The 17,895-nt window shown below is 47.7% G+C and overlaps 1 protein-coding gene across 8 annotated transcripts in view; it reads right to left on the reverse strand.

Moving 5' to 3' along the window:
* Positions 1–17,895, reverse strand: part of GALNT13 (polypeptide N-acetylgalactosaminyltransferase 13) — a 143,082-nt gene that overhangs the window by 65,305 nt on the left and 59,882 nt on the right. For 7 of the 8 annotated variants that reach the window (XR_004407744.2, XM_032997347.2, XM_042783725.1 and 4 more), the window contains 4 exons: positions 13,014–13,180; positions 11,002–11,209; positions 9,797–9,967; positions 993–1,110 (listed from right to left, as the gene is read on the reverse strand). Coding sequence is in view for 7 of the 8 variants with exons in the window: in XM_032997347.2 (XP_032853238.1) it covers positions 993–1,110; positions 9,797–9,967; positions 11,002–11,209; positions 13,014–13,180 (664 nt within the window). In the remaining variant the exon portion in view is untranslated. The remainder of the gene's footprint in view (positions 1–992; positions 1,111–9,796; positions 9,968–11,001; positions 11,210–13,013; positions 13,181–17,895) is intronic. The other variant, XM_032997352.2, reaches the window with a different exon arrangement.

A 17,895-nucleotide genomic window follows, 5' to 3' on the forward strand; every position in this document is an offset into this window, starting at 1 on the left:
AAAATAAGCTCCTGTATAGGGGCCTACACACATCCAAGGAATACTCTTAGGGCTCTACATACCAAAAAAATGTTGAAATCCACACGCAGAAGTAACTCTACTCTTTTATTTTACCGGAAAGTAAACTATTATAGTTTATAGAAAATGCCCTGAAAATGCTTTCAAATTCAGAAAATGGCCCGAAAATGCAGTTGATCTTCTCTAGAAATACCTGTTTCACAAAAATTTTCAAAGTAGTTTCTGTCAATAGGCAATAGTCTACCAGCCCCGGCCGAAGACAAAAGAGAAAAAAAAAAAAAACCAAACCCACCATACCATACCAGGGTTTATTTTGCATACTTACTCCATGTGCATAAATTGTGATACATCAGAGACGTTCCAAGTAATTTTCAACATCCTTTCTAACAATTATTTATCAAAGACTCAATTTTCCAATTTTCCTTTACGTCTAAAGGACAATTACTAAATGCATTTCACTCAAAGAGATTTTATTCTTGTCATGGGCAACATACCTATCCCCGGCAGAAATACCAGCGCTTTTCTGCAGGATGTGAAATTTCTATGCGAGCTCAGCTCTCACACAGAATAAAAATCCCAGCCAGGACTTGCAAGTTCATGACAATATACACTTTCAAAAACTTTGTTAAAACATATATTTGATTTTTTTTTTTTACGCTATACAAATTTATATCTTGTTTATGTCAGTGAGCATTTGCACCAGCTCACAGAAAGCCTCGTTTCTTTTATAAAGCAAGGTATTACTAAAATACATGTTTTTTTTTAAAGTGTAAAAGTTTCTAAACAGTAATAAAACGTTTCATGCAGCAAAAAAGGACCAAAATACTATAATGAGGCATTCCCAAATATCTTGAGAATTTAAATTAACCCATGACTTGCATGACAGCTAAAGCAGAAGCGCCCTGCCCGCAGCGTAGGAACCGTTACAGCACAACTGTGTTTGTTGACAGAAAATGAAGGAAAATGGCAATTACCCTAAAAGACATTTCAAGATTCTCGCCACCCCAGATATCCATTCCTGCATCGTAAGTTCCTATCTCTTCAAAGTAGTTTCTGTCAATAGAAAATAGGCCACCAGCCATAGTAGGGGTCCTAGTTGAAAACAAACAGAAAAAAAAAAAAAAAAAAAAAAAAAAAAAAGAGGAAAAAGAAAAAATACCTTTTGAAAGACACTGTGGAATTTAATAAGTGACACTACAGTACATTTCACTACCTCAGACATTTCGACTGTAAATATATTCCATGTACAGCAACTTAAAAGTAAGCTACTAACAATAATAATATGGTTTTGACTGCACACTCTGGGCGCTTGCCTTTCGGGCAGAGCTCCCCCGGCACCGATGAGAGCGCTGCCCGAGTGAGAGCTGCAGGACTGCTTCCTACCCGCAAAACCACATTTCCAGAGATTATTTCAGCAGCATTGTAATGGTAAAGTGGATGGAATTTTGGCCTTCTGCATCCGGCACAGCAGTTCAAATCCAATCTGAAATGCTTAGTGAAGAGAGTTTAATGCCTCAGCTTTGCCTTAGAGGGAGACTAAATGTGCATAAAATTACCAGGCATAATCTCTCTTAACAGGATTATAAATCCTTACAACAGGCAAATCCAGTCAGAGTGCAACTTCTCTTTGTGTAAAGATGTCCTATTTCCCCGTAAATATCTGCTCTATGCGTTTTCAGCATTTGAAGTCTACCTGAAATGAAAAATGCTCACCTGAAATGCAAGCCTGAAGTCTACCTGCAATGAAATGCAAGACTGAAGTCTACCTGCAATGAAATGCAAGCCCAAAATCTACCTGAAATGAAATTAAAGTCTGAAGTCTACCTGCAATGAAATGCAAGCCCAAAATCTACCTGAAATGAAATGAAAGTCTGCAGTCTACCTGAAACGAAATTAAAGTCTGAAGTCTACCTGAAATGAAATGCAAGCCCCAAATCTACCTGAAATGAAATGAAAGTCTGAAGTCTACCTGCAATGAAATGCAAGCCCAAAGCCTACCTGAAATGAAATTAAAGTCTGAAGTCTACCTGAAATGAAATGCAAGCCCCAAATCTACCTGAAATGAAATGCAAGCCTGAAGTCTACCTGCAATGAAAAATGCAGCCAGCAGGAACACGGCTCTGCCCTCCTGCACCCGGGCAGACCCACCAAAACCGCGGCTCTCCCACAAGCTGCTGAAACCCCAAACACATTTGGGTTTAAGCCCAAACGGGTCCCCCTGCAGATGCTGGGGTGGGATGTGGGGTGACAGTTCTGCCCCAAGGGCCCTGCGGGGGTCTCGGCGTCCCCCCGCCGACGGGCTCTGCAGGCGAGGACTGACCGGCACGTCGACGTGGGCGTCGATCAAGCATCAGCCGTGTGTTTCTGTCCTCAGGTTCAGAAACAACAGCAAAGCGGGCAAGCCCGGGTTTTGAAAATGCACACCCTGACCTGTGCAACCCCCCCCCCCAAAACACGCCGGTCGCTACGGGCTGTCTGCAAAGGATTCGCTCGCAAAGACGAAGCCGTTCTTCCAGTTATTTATTCAGCCAACTGGTTGTGAAGACTGTCAGGAATACGCGATACTCAGCCGGTCAGATTAGACCCATGCAAGTGCAGCATTTCCAGGATCAGCGCTCCTGCCCGGCCAAAACTCAGTTTCTGCGAGAGCTCCTGTGTTCGGAGGCAGCCTGACGCAAACACTGAGGAGCTCGACCAAGCTCCCCGCATTTCTCTGAAAAGCAACTCGACAGCCACAAAACCGCGCACGTGCAACGCAGGAAGAAGCTGGAAGAGGGGCTTCACGGGCACTCCCCACCCGTGGCAGGAGCTGAATCCCTTGGGCCCGTCTCAGATCTTCCTCCAGCAGCTTCCGTGTGTCCTGCAGGCAGCGTGACTCAGGGGCAGCACCCCGCACCACGGCGCTGAGTTACGGCTCAGCGTGGGGGTTACGCACACACACAGAGTGCAGATGCCCGGGGACCTGCGGGGATCACAAAATTATCAGACCCCAGGTCGGCTTCAAGGTCGGACTCAAGGATCAGCTGGTCCAACCTTTCTGGGCACAGCCCGGTCTAGACAAGCCAGCCCAGCACCCTGCCCAGCTGAATCTTAAAAGGGTCCAATGCTGGGGAATCCACCCCTGCCCTGGGGAGATTATTCCCGTGGCTGGTTGTTCTCGTGGTGAAACATCTTCCTCTTGTGTCCAGTTGGAATCTCCCCAGGTGTAACTTGTACCCGTTACCCCTTGTCTCTTCCACGGGACTCCTTGCACACAGGGAGCCTCCGTCTTCTTCGGAGCCACCCTTCAAATACTGGAGCATGGGGATAAGGTCTCCTCTCAGCCTTCTCCTCCAAAGGCTGAAGAAATCCAGTTCTCTCAGCCCTCCCCCGGCCCTTGCTCAGCTCTGTGACCCTCCTCTGGACCCCCTCCACCTTGGCCACATCTCTTTTGCACAGCGGGGACCAAGACTGGGCAGAGTATCCCAGGTGTGGCCGCCCAAGGTGACGGTGCTGTGCCCCACGCAGCTCTTCCCGCGGGGGGCACCACACGCAGCCCTGGCAGCCTTACTCCCAAACTCAACAAACCCGGGTAATTTGCCTGCTGTGCGATTATTTCCTCTTCTGCAAGAGCTGACTATCATTACTCCCAGAAAAAAAAAAAAAAAAACAAAAAACCAAAAAACACAACAACAACAAACTACGGTTTAGCAGTGAAATAATACTGGACGCTGAGTTTACCAACACTTCATTTCTATTTTTCTCCCCCTGCTCTCCGCACTGAAAGCTCAGTTGATTAACTGTCATTTTGGACAGGGCTAAACCCTCCCCGGTTTCAAAGCTGCTGTGCTGCCCCTCAGCCTTGCTGGGTTTCTGCCACAAACAGTATCGCTGCCCCCCCCCGAGCTCCTCTGCAAGCAGATGGGACCGGCCGGGCGGTGCGACCCTCCACCTGACTGGTACCACAAAAGCTAAAGACCTTCTGGTCCGGGGAGCACAGAATAAAGCCGACCCTGAAATCTTTCTTAACTGAAGCAGCTTTGTGCCAAATAAATACCAGTGCGAAAATACAGTATTTAAAAGAAATTTCGACTGTTGATCACCTAGAAATCTATGCAAAGCTGTTTAGACTGATGCCAAAAGCTGCGTCAGGACTTGGGTTCCTCACCTACCTGACAACTGGCCGAGTCCCCCTCAGACCCACAGCGATGCCCAAACATTTTGAGGAGCCCGTGCCCAGCAGCGCGTGAAGAAACCTCAGCTCCCGCCTGCCCTGCTCTCCCATCCTCACCAACCTCACCGCAGTGGCTCTCTTTGCTTGTTTCAGACGAATAAAATCATCCCCACCCCTCTGCCTGCAACAAAACCCCTCACCCTCTCCCTCCTCTGCTTCTTCCTCCTTTCCTTTCTTTCCTGGGAGGAAGAGGGTCTTTGCTGTAACGGCACAGAATTTCCCATTTCTGCAAAGATTCAGTCTTCAGTAACTGTTGAATGAATGCAGCTGAGGTGTACACACAGATCTGGGTTCTTCTGAAATGTCATCAGCACCTATTTGTGAAAACCAGACAGTGTTTCCCTAATAACTCACTACCTGGAATTGGAAGTGCTGAGTTTCACGCTGTAAAATGGAAGTAACTGTGCGCCCATATACACCGCGGAGTCTCAGATAACTGAAACACAGCAGGCAGGACTATTCCCTCTTAGATAAATTTAATGTTACACAAACAGATCTGCAGAGCTCTCACTGTAAAAACGGCTGAAATGGTAATTTTAGAAAGAGTAAGGGTTCCTACAGGTTTTTTCCCAGCTTTGCACCTATTAGCCATGTTTTGCCTACTCGGAGTCGTATTGACAACGACCGGAGTATGTTATGATTAACCCCGATCATCATTCAAACCCGCTTCTAATTTTATTTCAGAGCTCACGTCCGCTTCTCCTCCCTGCAATTATTAGCAGCAGCAAGCAGGGTTCCCATCCCCGCGCCTGCACCTTTGCGTTCCCACAGGAAGAGCTGCCCAACATAAAGGCAGCGCGGGAACCCCCGGGGTTTGCCTCATCCCCCCCCCCCCGACCCCTCGGACCCAGCCGGGGAGGCAAAGCCCGGAGGGGGGCTGCCACGGGTCCCCCGGGCCGGCAGCTCCCCCAAAAGCCACGGAACATCACCTCACCCTGCACCCTCCCAGCCCCCCGTCCCGCGCACCCGCCCACGGGGACCGACAGGCACAACGGCAACGCCGCTAACGGGCCAGACCACGGGTGACGTAGCTCCGAAAAAGGATTCTTACACCCAACACCGCTGCCCATCCATCACCCAGGCGGCACTAGTTCTGGTCAACTCGAAGTTCAATCAGCCGTAAGAAGATGACAAATAAAATACGCTCCTAATATTTGAGCTTGTATTTTTCCCCTCAGTAACGAATTTAGGCTTGAGAAGAGATTTTCCATATTCTCTTTTTTTTTTTTTTTTTTGGTATTTCTAATACTAGCCTGGAGTGTCTTCAGCAGAACAAAACTAAGGGCAAGTATGGAAATACCCACAGAAACGTGCTGCGGAGAGACTGTAACTGTCCGGCACAGACATACTTTATATTTTTCATACTGTAGATGTAAAAAAAGGTATTTGTAAACCGATCTCACTGCAGAGAAGTTTTCTGGCGCTGGAGGCAAAAATCACAGAAGGAGAAACGAGTTCCCTTAAAGGCAAAGGATGCCCTGCGAAGTGCAAATATCGTGCAGGGATTTTTCCGTGGGAAAAGAAGAACGAGAGCTTTCGCAAGACTGCTGGCTACAGCTGGCACTACCCGGGAACCTTTACCCCTGACCCGAGCTCACCTGAGAACTGCACTGCCCAGGGATCTCTGCTCTCGCAGGTCCCACATCATCCACCCCTCCATCTGCAGGAACCTTCAGCTCTAAGCTCCACCACGGCACGGGGCAACCACCCGGGTTTTGCTCCCAGAGAGCCCTCCGGGCCCACAAAGGGGCTCTGCACTTTGCAGTAACACATTTTGACAAGGTCTGATAATTTAACAGCGTTTACAGAGCCGGAGGTTACTGGTGGCAGTGGGAGTTACAGTATTTGCTCAATATGGAAACACGGTATAAATCCTGAGGTGCGCCAGAACAGCAATGAATAACCTTTGCTGTTCAAACAAATTAAAATACGTATGTGCCCCCTGACACGAGTCCTTGGGGGTTGCTGTACCCTCCCAAGTCAGAAACGTACCCCTGAAGCAACACCCAGAAGCCCCTCCAGGGCTCAGGCAACATTTGCACTCCAAGCCACAGTCCATATTTGATTTCTGCAAATACACCCGAAAAAATATGTTTCAGCTGACCCTAACGAACCTCAGAGAATGAAATATTGGTCTTGAACAGCTCTGTCTACAGGACGAATCTTTTCTTCGGGGATTTCATCTAAATGTCCCCTTCCTGTTCCCACTTGATAGTTTCAGGCCTAGCAAAGACACCTCACGAACTGAAAGCTCCCTGATGTTACTCTTCCTTCTGATCATTGTAGGTGTCAAAAAAATGTAAGTACATTTGTGAAAAAAAAAAAAAAACAAAAAAAAACAAACAACAACAACAACAACAAAAAACCCCCCCAAAAAAAAAACCCAAGAAATCCCAGTATCTGATGACCACTGACTTCTCTCTTTGCCCAGGACACGTCCCCCCCTTCATCTACCGCCTTTAAACTGGGACCGTTTGCAAACTGGAAAGGCTTTTGCTACCTGTGCAGAACCTCTGGTTCTTTGGGGAAGAGTTACCGTTTTAGACTATTCTGGGAAAGGTTACGCTATCGTGGCGTTAGCTGACCTGAGAGAAAAACCAGGTAAGGGAAGAAGAAAATGAGAAGGGACGTCAGGCTGGGGTTTAAGAACCAGAAGAGGAAAATGAGGGGCAAAAGTGGCAGGGCCTTGGGAGCAAAGAGCAGGAGGAGCATCCCCGTCCGGCGCTCGGAGCAGACCCCCCGCTCTGTTTGCCAGGGCTGGGACAAACGGGCTGGCTCCTCTACCGTGTCCGTACGGAAACTCCTGTACAGCGGTGCCGCGTGACAATTAGCTGTGGGGTTCCGAAATCAGAGTCACCGAATTCATTAACCTTTTCCCACTCAAACTAGAGATCCCAGCAAAGGCAGGTATTTCAGCCGGCTCAAGTACCTAAGTCAGGAATTTCACAGCTCCTTGAAGTCCCCAGGCAGACAAGCAAGCAGCGCGTCACATCTGGGAACGAGAAAGGGCCAGGCACCCTCCTCTCCTGCCTTTAATTTCCTTGGGGCTGGGGGTCACAGCGGGTGTGAGGGCTGAGCTCTCTTCATACCCACTAGCAAGCTTGTGTCAGTACGCTGTTCTGCTACCTTCCGTAAAAACACTTATAAAATAATGCAAATTAATAGAAATTTGTAATTTGTATAAATTATTAATACAATAAATAATTAATGCAAATATAAATAATAAAGTGTCGATGAAATAATTCCCAGTTGGAAAACGTATCTTAAATAGCAAAGGTAGGAATGTATCGATGTTATTACGGAAGAGGTTTTGAGTAAAACTTTTGTCAATTACATGGAATTTTAATGCAACAAAAAGCAGAATTTGAGTGCAACGGTTCTATTATGCAAACGTGCATAGAAACATGTAAGCCAATGCTGTTTATATATTCTCTACTTGTTCCATTGATTACAAAATAAAAATGTGAATAAAGACATATTACATCTACGTGAGACTGAAATAACGTTACAGAACGCGGAAAGCAACGTGGAACAAAAAAAAAAAAAAAGAACTCACCAATCTGTTTCTAAATTTTTGGCATGGGTTAGGCTTTTGTTTATTTTTACCCTTCATTTATTGAACAGCCAGGTGGCAGGAGCTGCCAAAACCGTTCTTCACTTAGCTGAAATATTCTACTTTTCCCCTTTGCATGCAGAATTTGTGACTGTGCTTCCGACGCCTCCCGATTTACCGCCGCAGTCTCCTGGACTGCTTTTGATAAACCTTTGGAAACACCAGCTAGCGCGGAACGCAGCCGATGGCCTATGAAATGTAGTTTCCCCCAGGAAAGCTGCTCCACGGCTCCCTGCACTGCTGGTTCCCCTCCCGTCGGGTAGAAGGGAAAATGAAAGAGGGAGCATCGTCTTCTGACTCCGAAGAGGCTGAAATGCCCCCGCTACGTGGTCAGGGAGGGCACCTGTATGTCTAAAAGCCGACACTTTGGTCTTAATCCAGCACAATGACACCCCCCCAGAGCCACCTCTCCACATTAAACCACTTGTCTGAGTGAGAACTGTGGGACACGTGGCACTTGGCATGGACCTCTGACTGCTTCACCCACGCTCTGCTAACACCCGTCTTACCAGAAGCCCCGGCAATCAATCACCAGCTAAAAGCTGGTGGGGGAAAAAAAAAAACAGAAGGAGGAAGGGGGAAAAAAAAAAAAAAAAAAAAAGAGAAAAAAAAAGAAGCAAGAAGCAAGCTATTGTTTTTCTTTTGGTTTTAATTTTAAGAGTCAATAACATGTCTGATTCTGGATTAACTTGAAGTCCTGCACCATTTCAAGATAAGGAAATAAGAACTGAGATTTGCGTCTCTTTGGAAACCCCGGCGCGGCGTGGGGCTCCGCAGCTCGTTAGGGTAATTAATCACACACCTCAGCTGGAATGAAATAGCTGCCTGCGATAATAATTTAGAGCATGAGAAAGCCAGCTCTCCACTCAAAAATAGCTTCATCCCCCCTCTGCTAACGGCAGGGTCCGCTCCTGCTCTGGGGAACCTCTCGCTTTTCCCGAGGTTATTTCCTGAGAACAGAATCTAAAAAATCCAGCCCTTCCCTGACTCCAGGCTTCGAAGGACCAAAAAAAAAAAAAAAAAAAGGACGGATTTGGGCCAGTTTCCAGCATCAATAATTCTGAAAGGGTTTTCTTTGCCCAAGCACTGCCTTACCTGGAAGTGTTTCGCAAAGCTGTGCTGTGAGTGCTGTCCCCTGAGTTGGCTCTCCCTTTATCTGCCTGTTGCACAATCGGGGGTATGCAGGACTGGAATTCTGTCCACTTCATCATGTCTCTCTCACAGGTTTGAAACCATTACATCCACTTGTGAAAGCACCATTTTTTCTCATGTTTTGTTTTGTTTGTTTTTTTTTTTTTTTTTTCCCCAAACTTTTCATGAAGACCACTGAAGCTATTAGAGCTGAGCAAACAATCCATTGCAAGTAATTTATTCAATTTGTTCTGTTTCAGCTTCATTTTAAATCTTTCCAGAGGTTTTGTTACAGTCCATGGTTTGAGCAATTAAATGCAAGAGGTCAGGAATGATCACAGGCCACACTCTTAGATCATTTTTAACCAGTGTGCACAGTCATCAATTTTATTTTCTAGGCAATAAAAGCATGCATTTGAAGTGCAAATCGTCATAACCGAATACTTGGGTTCAATGTCCAAAAGTGCATATTTCAGAAATATGTTCTAATATTTGCCTTAAATTATGAAAAAACAGTAACATCTGTAAGCACAAGGTCAACAGGCTGGTTGCAGAAAACAGATATAGAGGGAACTTAAAAAGCAGGCAATATTTTAAATTATTGAATGTCGAAAAGAAGATATAAATGAGTTTTCTCAGCTCTGATAACTACATTGCAGCACTAAGGATAGATCAGGGTAGAGAAGACCACAATCTGACCTATCCTTAATTGTGCCATGTGTTCTCTGATACTGCAGCAAAATCTTAGGTATTGAGCATTATCATCTACATAAACAAGGTGACAGCAGAGTCAAAGAGCAGAGTGCTCTCGATTCGCTCACCTCACAGGCAAGGTCCTGTCTCCTTTCCTCCTGTCCATCTCTCTCTGGGGAACTGGATACCAGCGAAAGTTAAGTTTCCAGTTAAAGCCTCCATAAGTCATATCTGATCCAGCCATGTATTCAAATGTGTCATCGCTGATCACGTCAATGATTGGGCAGACAACAGTTTTCCTGTAAGGAAAAAAAAAAAAAAAAAAAAAGAAAAAAAAAAAAGGCTCTTAAACAAAATATTTATGTTTACATGCTAGCATGCTGGATATTGCACTTATGTTGAGGCTCCTCTGCATAAAACCCCAGTTACCACTGCTGATGGGGGCTTGATGGGGGAGGAAAAAAGGGGGAGAGAGTAAAGGGGGGGGGGGAAGAAACAAGAGGGAAAAAGAGAGGGAGGGAGGGAGGAAAAAAGGGGGGGAGGAAAAAAGGGGGGGAGGAAAAAAGTGGGGGAGGAAAAAAGGGGGGGAGGAAAAAAGTGGGGGAGGAAAAAAGGGGGGGAGGAAAAAAGGGGGAGAGGGAAAGAAGGGGGAGAGGGAAAGAAGGGGAGGAAGAAAGAAAGAAGGGGGGAAGAAAGAAGGGGGGCAGAAAGAAAGAAGGGGAAGAAAGAAAGAAGGGGGGAGAAATAAAGAAGGGGGGAGAAATAAAGAAGGGGGGAGAAAGAAAGAAGGGGGGAAGAAAGAAAGAAGGGGGGAGAAATAAAGAAGGGGGGAGAGAAGAAAGAAGGGGGGAGGGAAGAAAGAAGAGGGGAAGGAAGAAAGAAGGGGGGAAGAAAAAAAAGAAGTGGGGAAGAAAGAGGAAAAAAGTGAGGGGAATGGGGGGGAAAGGGGAAAGAGTGGGGAAAAGAGTGCAGATTTCAGCACGTAGTGGGTCACACAGAGAGAAGCTGGGGGGGGAGGCAGCTGTCAGGGTGGGGGTCAACGGCCCAGGGCCCCCCTGTTACCCACATTATTATTCTTACTGCCCGCAGCAGCAATCCTGCTGCAAGACTGAAAACCTTATCGCGTGCTGATGTAGAAATCACATTTGGATACCAACAGCAGAGAATCCCTTCGCGATAAATAATACAATAAAGAAAAAAAAAGGTAAATCTCAATTTTCAGATGGATGAATCGCTCTCGCTTCTATTTTTTTGGCGGCAGCCCGAAACCAAGGGCTGGGCAGGAGGCAGGGGGGGTGCCCCCTGCCCCCGGGGGTGGGACGGCCACCCTTACCTGTCCTCCTTAATCCGGGCCAGCAGCGGCTCGAGCCAGCCCAGCGTGCACTCGCAGTGCGCGTCCAGGAACGTTATCACCTGCCCCTTGGAGGCTGCGGCCCCGCGGAGCCGCGCGCGGATCAGCCCCGACCTCTGCTCCATCCGAATGATTCTGACGGAGACTTCCAGGTTCCTCACGTAGTTCTCCAACGAGGCCTTCAGAAACTCTGCCAAAGCCCGGGGCGGGGGGAAAGAAACCAGCGAACAGAAGGAAAAAAGTTATTTTTCAGCCAGGTTCAGCCGACCGCCGACGACTCCAAATATTACCATGGAGTTTATGCGTCACGCTCGGCCCTCCACAGACTGCCACAACGCAGGAAACATATTTAAGAGGTGGGGTTTGTCTTGGTTTTTTTTTGTTTGTTTGTTTTTTTTTTTTCTGAAAAGGGACAGCTGAGCTAGGGAGGTTCACGCTGGCACCGCGTTCGGTGCAGCCACGGGGAAGACGGCCCATCCGTACACACACACCTCCCGGAGCATCTCAGGAAAATATCCCAGAAATTTGAAATAAGTCACGATCAGTTCCCTTGAAACACAGCAGCGATCGCTAGCGAGTGCAGAATGATTATTCTTTTGCTAATTTCTATGTGGTTAAATACAAATACAGCCATTTTTGACAAATTTCACCATTTGGGCCCTTTAGGAATCCCAAAATTTGCTTTTAGGAAAAATTGTAGTTACTTGGGCTAAAGTCCTCCTCCACCTTTTGGCACAGAGAAACATTAAGGCTACTTGTCTTCCGAAGCAGGAAAATCCAGGAGAGTAAATAGAGTTAAGTTAATGCTGCATGGAGCAGAAATAAAGAGCGGTTTAGCTCACATCCTCTGTCTCTTGAACAGTTGCAGCTGGATGTTGTATTTGCCATTATGTACATTTGGCTACCCCAGGAAAATTTATCATTCCATTGATTCCATTTATAGAATGTAATGTGATTGCTTTTCCAGGTAATATCAGTTTCACAGGCAGACAGTTCTCTTTCTAAACCCTGGTGTTTAATAAGGGGGAAAAAAAAAAAAAAAAAAGAAAAAAAAAAAGGAAGAAAGGAGAAGAAGGGAAAGAAGAAAAAGAAAGGCAAAAGCAGAAAGAGGAAAATGGGAAAAAAAAAGTTGGGGAGAATGGAGCAGGGATGGGGGGGAAGGGGGTGGAAAAGGGGAGGAAAGGGGGGGAAAGAAGGGGGGGAAAGAAGGGGGGGAAAGAAGGGGGGAGAAAGAAGGGGGGGAAAGAAGGGGGGGAAAGAAGGGGGGGAAAGAAGGGGGGGAAAGAAGGGGGGGAAAGAAGGGGGGGAAAGAAGGGGGGGAAAGAAGGGGGGGAAAGAAGGGGGGGAAAGAAGGGGGGGAAAGAAGGGGGGGAAAGAAGGGGGGGAAAGAAGGGGGGGGAAAGAAGGGGGGGAAAGAAGGGGGGAAAAGGGGGGAAAGAAGGGGGGAAAAGGGGGGAAAAGGGGGGAAAAGAGGGGAAAGGGGGGAAAGGGGGGAAAGGGGGGGAAAGGGGGGAAAAGGGGGGAAGGGAAAGAAAAGAGGGAGAAGGGGGAAAAAAAGGGGGAGAAGGGGAAAAAAAAGGGGGAGAAGGGGGAAAAAAAAGGGGGAGAAGGGGAAAAAAAGGGGAAAGGAAAAAAAGAAAAAAAGAAAAAAGAAAAAAAAAAAAAAGAAAAATAATAAAAGAGCGATTGACCAGAAGAAATGGAGCAGAAATATGAGCAACCCGAGGAAATTGTCTCAGTGTGGCTATTCAGGAAAATGTGAAATCCAGAACGGGGAGGGGAGGGGGGGTGGGTTGAGAGCCAGCCAGGGATGTGAAAAAGGAAAAGGAGCGTCTTTGCCGGCAGCAGGAGGTGCCCACCCCCGTGCAGAAACGCCCCGGTGACAGCGGGGCCAGGAGCACCGTCCGTGGGATTGAGGAGGCGATGCCCAACCTCCGCCCCCGAGCCCAGAATTGGACCCCCCCCCCCCCCCAAAAAAAAAAAACAAAACCCACCTCTCTCGCTGGCGTCGTCCACCAGGATGATTTCCGAGAGCAGGCGGGGCGGCGAGCGGTTTATAACGCTGTACACCGTCCGGAGCAGGGTGCTCCAGGCTTCGTTGTGAAACACGATGACGACGCTGGTGTTGGGCAGTTCGTCGGGGTAGACTTTGGTCTTGCACCTGCCCAAAAATACGCAAGGAGAGCAGAAGAAAAGGGAGGTCAATCGTGAAGGAAATCCCTAAGGAGCTCTACCAACCGCCCAGCCCGGAAAAGGGGCTTCGAGCCTCTTGAGCAGGATTGGTTTCAAACCGGTTACTGATCTCTTCAAGCCCGAAGGCAGAGGGGATTTCAAATCCTGTTTTCTTGCTCCCTTGGGCTCCCGCTCACTGCGCCGAGAAATCAGCACCCAGCAGCCTCGCCGTCAACGCAGCCCGACATCCCCAACAGAAACCTCCTGGCTGCGCACAGGACGCGGGGAAATTCCTATCTCGAGCGGTTAGAGTTAGGTCAAGTAAGCCTTTCACTGCGACAAATCCCAAATCCTATGGTTTGAAGCATACAGCCCCCCGAGACCTTGCCATCTTTGGAGGTTTCTCAACAAGAAGAAGAAAACTGCCGGTTTACAGGACACTCTGTATGTCCAACCAATGGAAGAAGGAGAGGTCAATAGTAACACCTGGTTTTGGAAAAATCTAGAAATTAAGGCAAAGCGAGCAACGGATAAGCAAACACTGCTGATCTGGTGGAAGCAAATTAAAGCTATTTGCTCATCACAAAAGACAACCCGAAATTCTGCGTATTTGTTCCACATCTTGGACACGCTTTGAAAATACAAACACGCCTACATCAACCTGTCAACCCAGGCCACGTCACCTCACTCAAACACACCTCCGAGGGATTCTTAACTTGCGTGGCTTAAAATGATTTGCACTTTTTTTCCTGCTGTTCCACCACTGTATGATTTTCTGGCTCTGCTGTTCCCACTGTGACCCTGGCTCAGGAAAACCCTTCCAGAAGGGACAGGAGAGCGTGTTTCTTCAGCAGTGGCACGCACACGCCGGCGACTTAAACTGCACGTAAAGCGAGAAGAAATTATCTATAGCTTCTCAGAGCACCCTCTCTGTAACGCCACAAATCTGGGGCTTCGCTTAAAAATTCTAAATTTGCGAGTTAGTCATTAATATTTACATACCCTGTGTTCTCCAACTGTGACACAGGGTCAGCATATAATTTTTGTCTGTTATTTGAAAAAAAAAAAAATAATAAAGTCAGCTTGTCCATACAGTTTCCTTCGCAAACATCATCTACCATAACAAAACTCTCTTTAACCTTTTCTTCTGCCTCACTGACATTTAAAGGAAAATAGAAAAAACAACATCGCGACCACGGCTTTCAAAGCACAAGGTGAGGAGAGAATAGAGAAGAACACAGATTATCACTGATTTCTATGGCACAGGTAAAGGGTTCACGGTGTACATACATACACAATGATATATATACATATATATGTACACCCACCTATATGTAATATGTGTATATATATGTACACGTACACATATACACATATAATAACTGGTAACTAGATCTGACAGCAGAAATTCCAATTCTAATAATGACTACATATATATGTGTGTGTATATAAAAATATATGTAAAAAAAAAAATGCATACACACACCCCCTCCAGTCTTGATATCAATTTGACGACCGCTGAAGTTTGCTGGCAGCCGTGCCACCGTCACAACTCCAGCAATCTAATTAATGCTGCAACTATCCATCAATTAATGATTTAGACTCAGAGTTCAGACAAACAAATAAAAGTCCTTTACTAATCATCAACCACGACGACACCCTCTGTTTACCCAGAGGTGCCTAAAGGAGGCTGAGCCAGCAGGACAGTACGTCCAGCAAAGGACATTCTGAATTTATCGGTTTCCAAGGCACAGTAAAAGTTTTCCTTGCACATGTAATTGCCCTTGGAAGGCGTCTCCTGTCAATCCTGGCCTCTGAAAGTCAGATATCAAAGACTGAAAAGCAGAAGGGCTGTTTACATTCAGAGTTGTCTTCCAGAGCTTAACATCGCACTTCAAAGTATATACAAAGCTGGAATAAATTCTGCTTGTCCTGTATTTCACAACAGTCATTTTAATTACATTTAAACCAGAAACCATTTTAGAAATTGGAAAAGAACTACGGCATAAAATTATGTTTAAAGTTATTCAGAAACGCATGTCACTAGTGAAATGAGACGAGAAGGAAAAAAGGATATTGCCTTGTCTGCAGTTTGACACTAATTTTGTAGTGCAAATGGAATACTAAGGAACAGAATGTTTATCACCACGCAGTACTCGTCAGGATCTTCAGTACTTTAAGTATCGTTCTCGTTACTCTCCAGGGTATCTGACGGTACGCGGAGGGAGAAGCGTGGGGAGGGAGGTGCCGAGCAATTCTCCCTGGGCTCCAGGGACAGGACGGCCGGGAACGGCTCCAAACCGCATCTGGGGAGGTTCAGGGTGGACAAGGGGAACCATTTCTTCCCCGAGAGGGTGGCCAAAGGCTGGAACAGGCTTCCCGGGGAGGCGGCGGGTGCCCCGAGCCTGCTGGTGTCCATTTGGAGAGACTTACCACCACGATTTAGCTCGGTCAGCCCTGAAGTGCCCAGGGTGTTGCATTAGATGGTGGCTGTAGGCCCCTTCCGCCTGAAACAGTCTAGTCTAGCGTATTGAAGACCAAATTCTTCGCAGGCAGCTGCTCCGGAGTCGCAGACAAGAGGCTGCCGGGGCTTGTGAACCCGGGAGGGCCTGTGCACCGCGGCCGGCTCCCGCCCCGGCCCCGGGGGTGGCTCGAGGCCAGACCCGGCATCCCGCGGCCGTGAAAAAGCACCTGCGGCTCGAACAAAACGGAAAAAGCACCTGCGGCTCGAACGGACCGACACACACCCTCGCCTCGTCCACACAACCCTCACGCACCCGCCGCTCTCCCTTCCCGCCGCCGAGGGGGACTGACGCGCGGCGCCATCGTCCCGGCTCCTGCCTCCCCGCGCCCCGGCACACACCGAGGGCACCGCTCCACGGGGAACCCCTGACGGAGCTGAAGGCAGGAGGCGAGGAGATACAGAAGCCGAAATACCGACCGGTGGGAGGCCCAGACCGTGCTGGGCCGGGAAGGCCGTGCTTTTACCAGCAGGCCTTTGCTCTCTCGGCAGAAGCGAGGCAGCGAGTAGTTTTCACTCAACTCACCCAAACCAGTTTACCTGAGTACCGGATTCGCTTAAGCAACAAAGATCGGTGACAATGCAACCATACCGTGGGTGTATAATCACCGTTCTTGCTCTGAAAGTAACTCCCCTCGCCATTTACGAGATGCGCCGTGGAAAACACCGCAATCCGTACAAATGCGACTGATTTGTACCCTGTCCCCCCCCGACCTGGCTGCGTACGGCCCCGCTCGCAACCCGAGGCTCCTTACACCTCGCCATGGGGTGATTCGCCTCCCCGAGATGCCCCCCCAGGGCCACCTCTCGGGCAGGTTTTTGGCCACGTCCGTGAGTACCCACCCAAGGGACCGGCTCCTGGACGGAGGGGCTCGGGGGGAGCGCGCCCCACGAGAGGGGCAGCACCTCAGGGATGTGGGCTCAGTAGCACCCCCATGTCCTTCTCCAGAGGAAGAAACACTTCTGGCGGTGTCTCAGCCCCAAACACACACCCGCCCAACGCCCTGCTGACTTGAAAGCGTTTGCAAGTGCACGAAAGACAAAAAAAAAATCTTCCACGTCTCTTTACTGAAACGATGGCCGTGACTCACGCTGCGTTTTGGTTTGTAGTTTGGTGGTTTTTTTTTTTTGTTTTGTTTTTTTTTTCCTAATTCAGAAATACACCACGCGCCGAAGAAGTGATAAATAAGTCATCTGCCACTCACAATGCTATCAAGCACAAGGGCTCCCTCTCCGCCACCCCTGCACGATTTACAATGCATACTGATTGTTCCACATACACCGACACTGGAAATACTTTCCCAGAAACGTCGTTTTTTTTCTCGTGCAGTCATCAGATGTTGCTTTATGAATACACATGAAGTAAATACAGCTGTTTAAATGTGAGAAAGACACATTTTCTGCGATCAATAACATGGAAACCGAGCGAGACTCTACCTATTTACCACCCTTCCCATTGGTCTGTGTAAATTATGTGAGCGTGAAGGGTTGCACTGTGGGTTTATCCCTTCCAGAACTGTGCTGAAGCTCTCAGGGAAGCAACTCGAGGCAAAAGATCATGCATGAAGTATTTGGAGGGAAAAAACGAGGCCGTAACTATTACACACAATTTAGTCTGTGGTATTTTTTATGTGATGCATTTGGGAACATATAGAACTCTGTTAAATATTTGTAGTTTATATGACTTGAGGGATTTTCATGATTATTTAGTCATTACCTTTTGCTGCTTTGCTTCAGTGAAAATACAAAAGATTAACACCCATAAAGAAAAGGCTGGTAACGCAGAGCACTGGTACGATTCCTCTGTGTAATCAGACTTACTGTAGACTCCAGTGCCAGCGGGGCACTGGAAACCAGTCTGCTGCAGGACTGACCCTTCTGCTGTGGAGCAGCCGCTGACGTGTGTGCAAAGGGAAACACAGAAGAGCCTGGAAATCGAGCAAAGTGCAGGAGTTGGTGGTCAGGATCCCGAATTCCAGGCACAGAGAGACTGAGAAGCCAGCAACAGCGCAAGAAGCAGAGGTGGTGGCAGTGGGGGACAAGAGATGGGATGAGAAAGGGGCGAATGTACCATCTCCCAGTGCTAAACACACAAACCCTGGGCTTGCCACACACTGAGTCTCTGCCTCGGCTTTTAATTCATGTTTATGTTCTGATTAAAGTTCCACGTGCGACCGTGGCAG

The sequence above is a fragment of the Tyto alba genome, unplaced genomic scaffold (genome assembly GCF_018691265.1).
Source record: "Tyto alba isolate M040663 unplaced genomic scaffold, T.alba_DEE_v4.0 Super-Scaffold_7, whole genome shotgun sequence".
In the NCBI taxonomy this organism is placed as follows: Eukaryota; Metazoa; Chordata; class Aves; order Strigiformes; family Tytonidae; genus Tyto; species Tyto alba.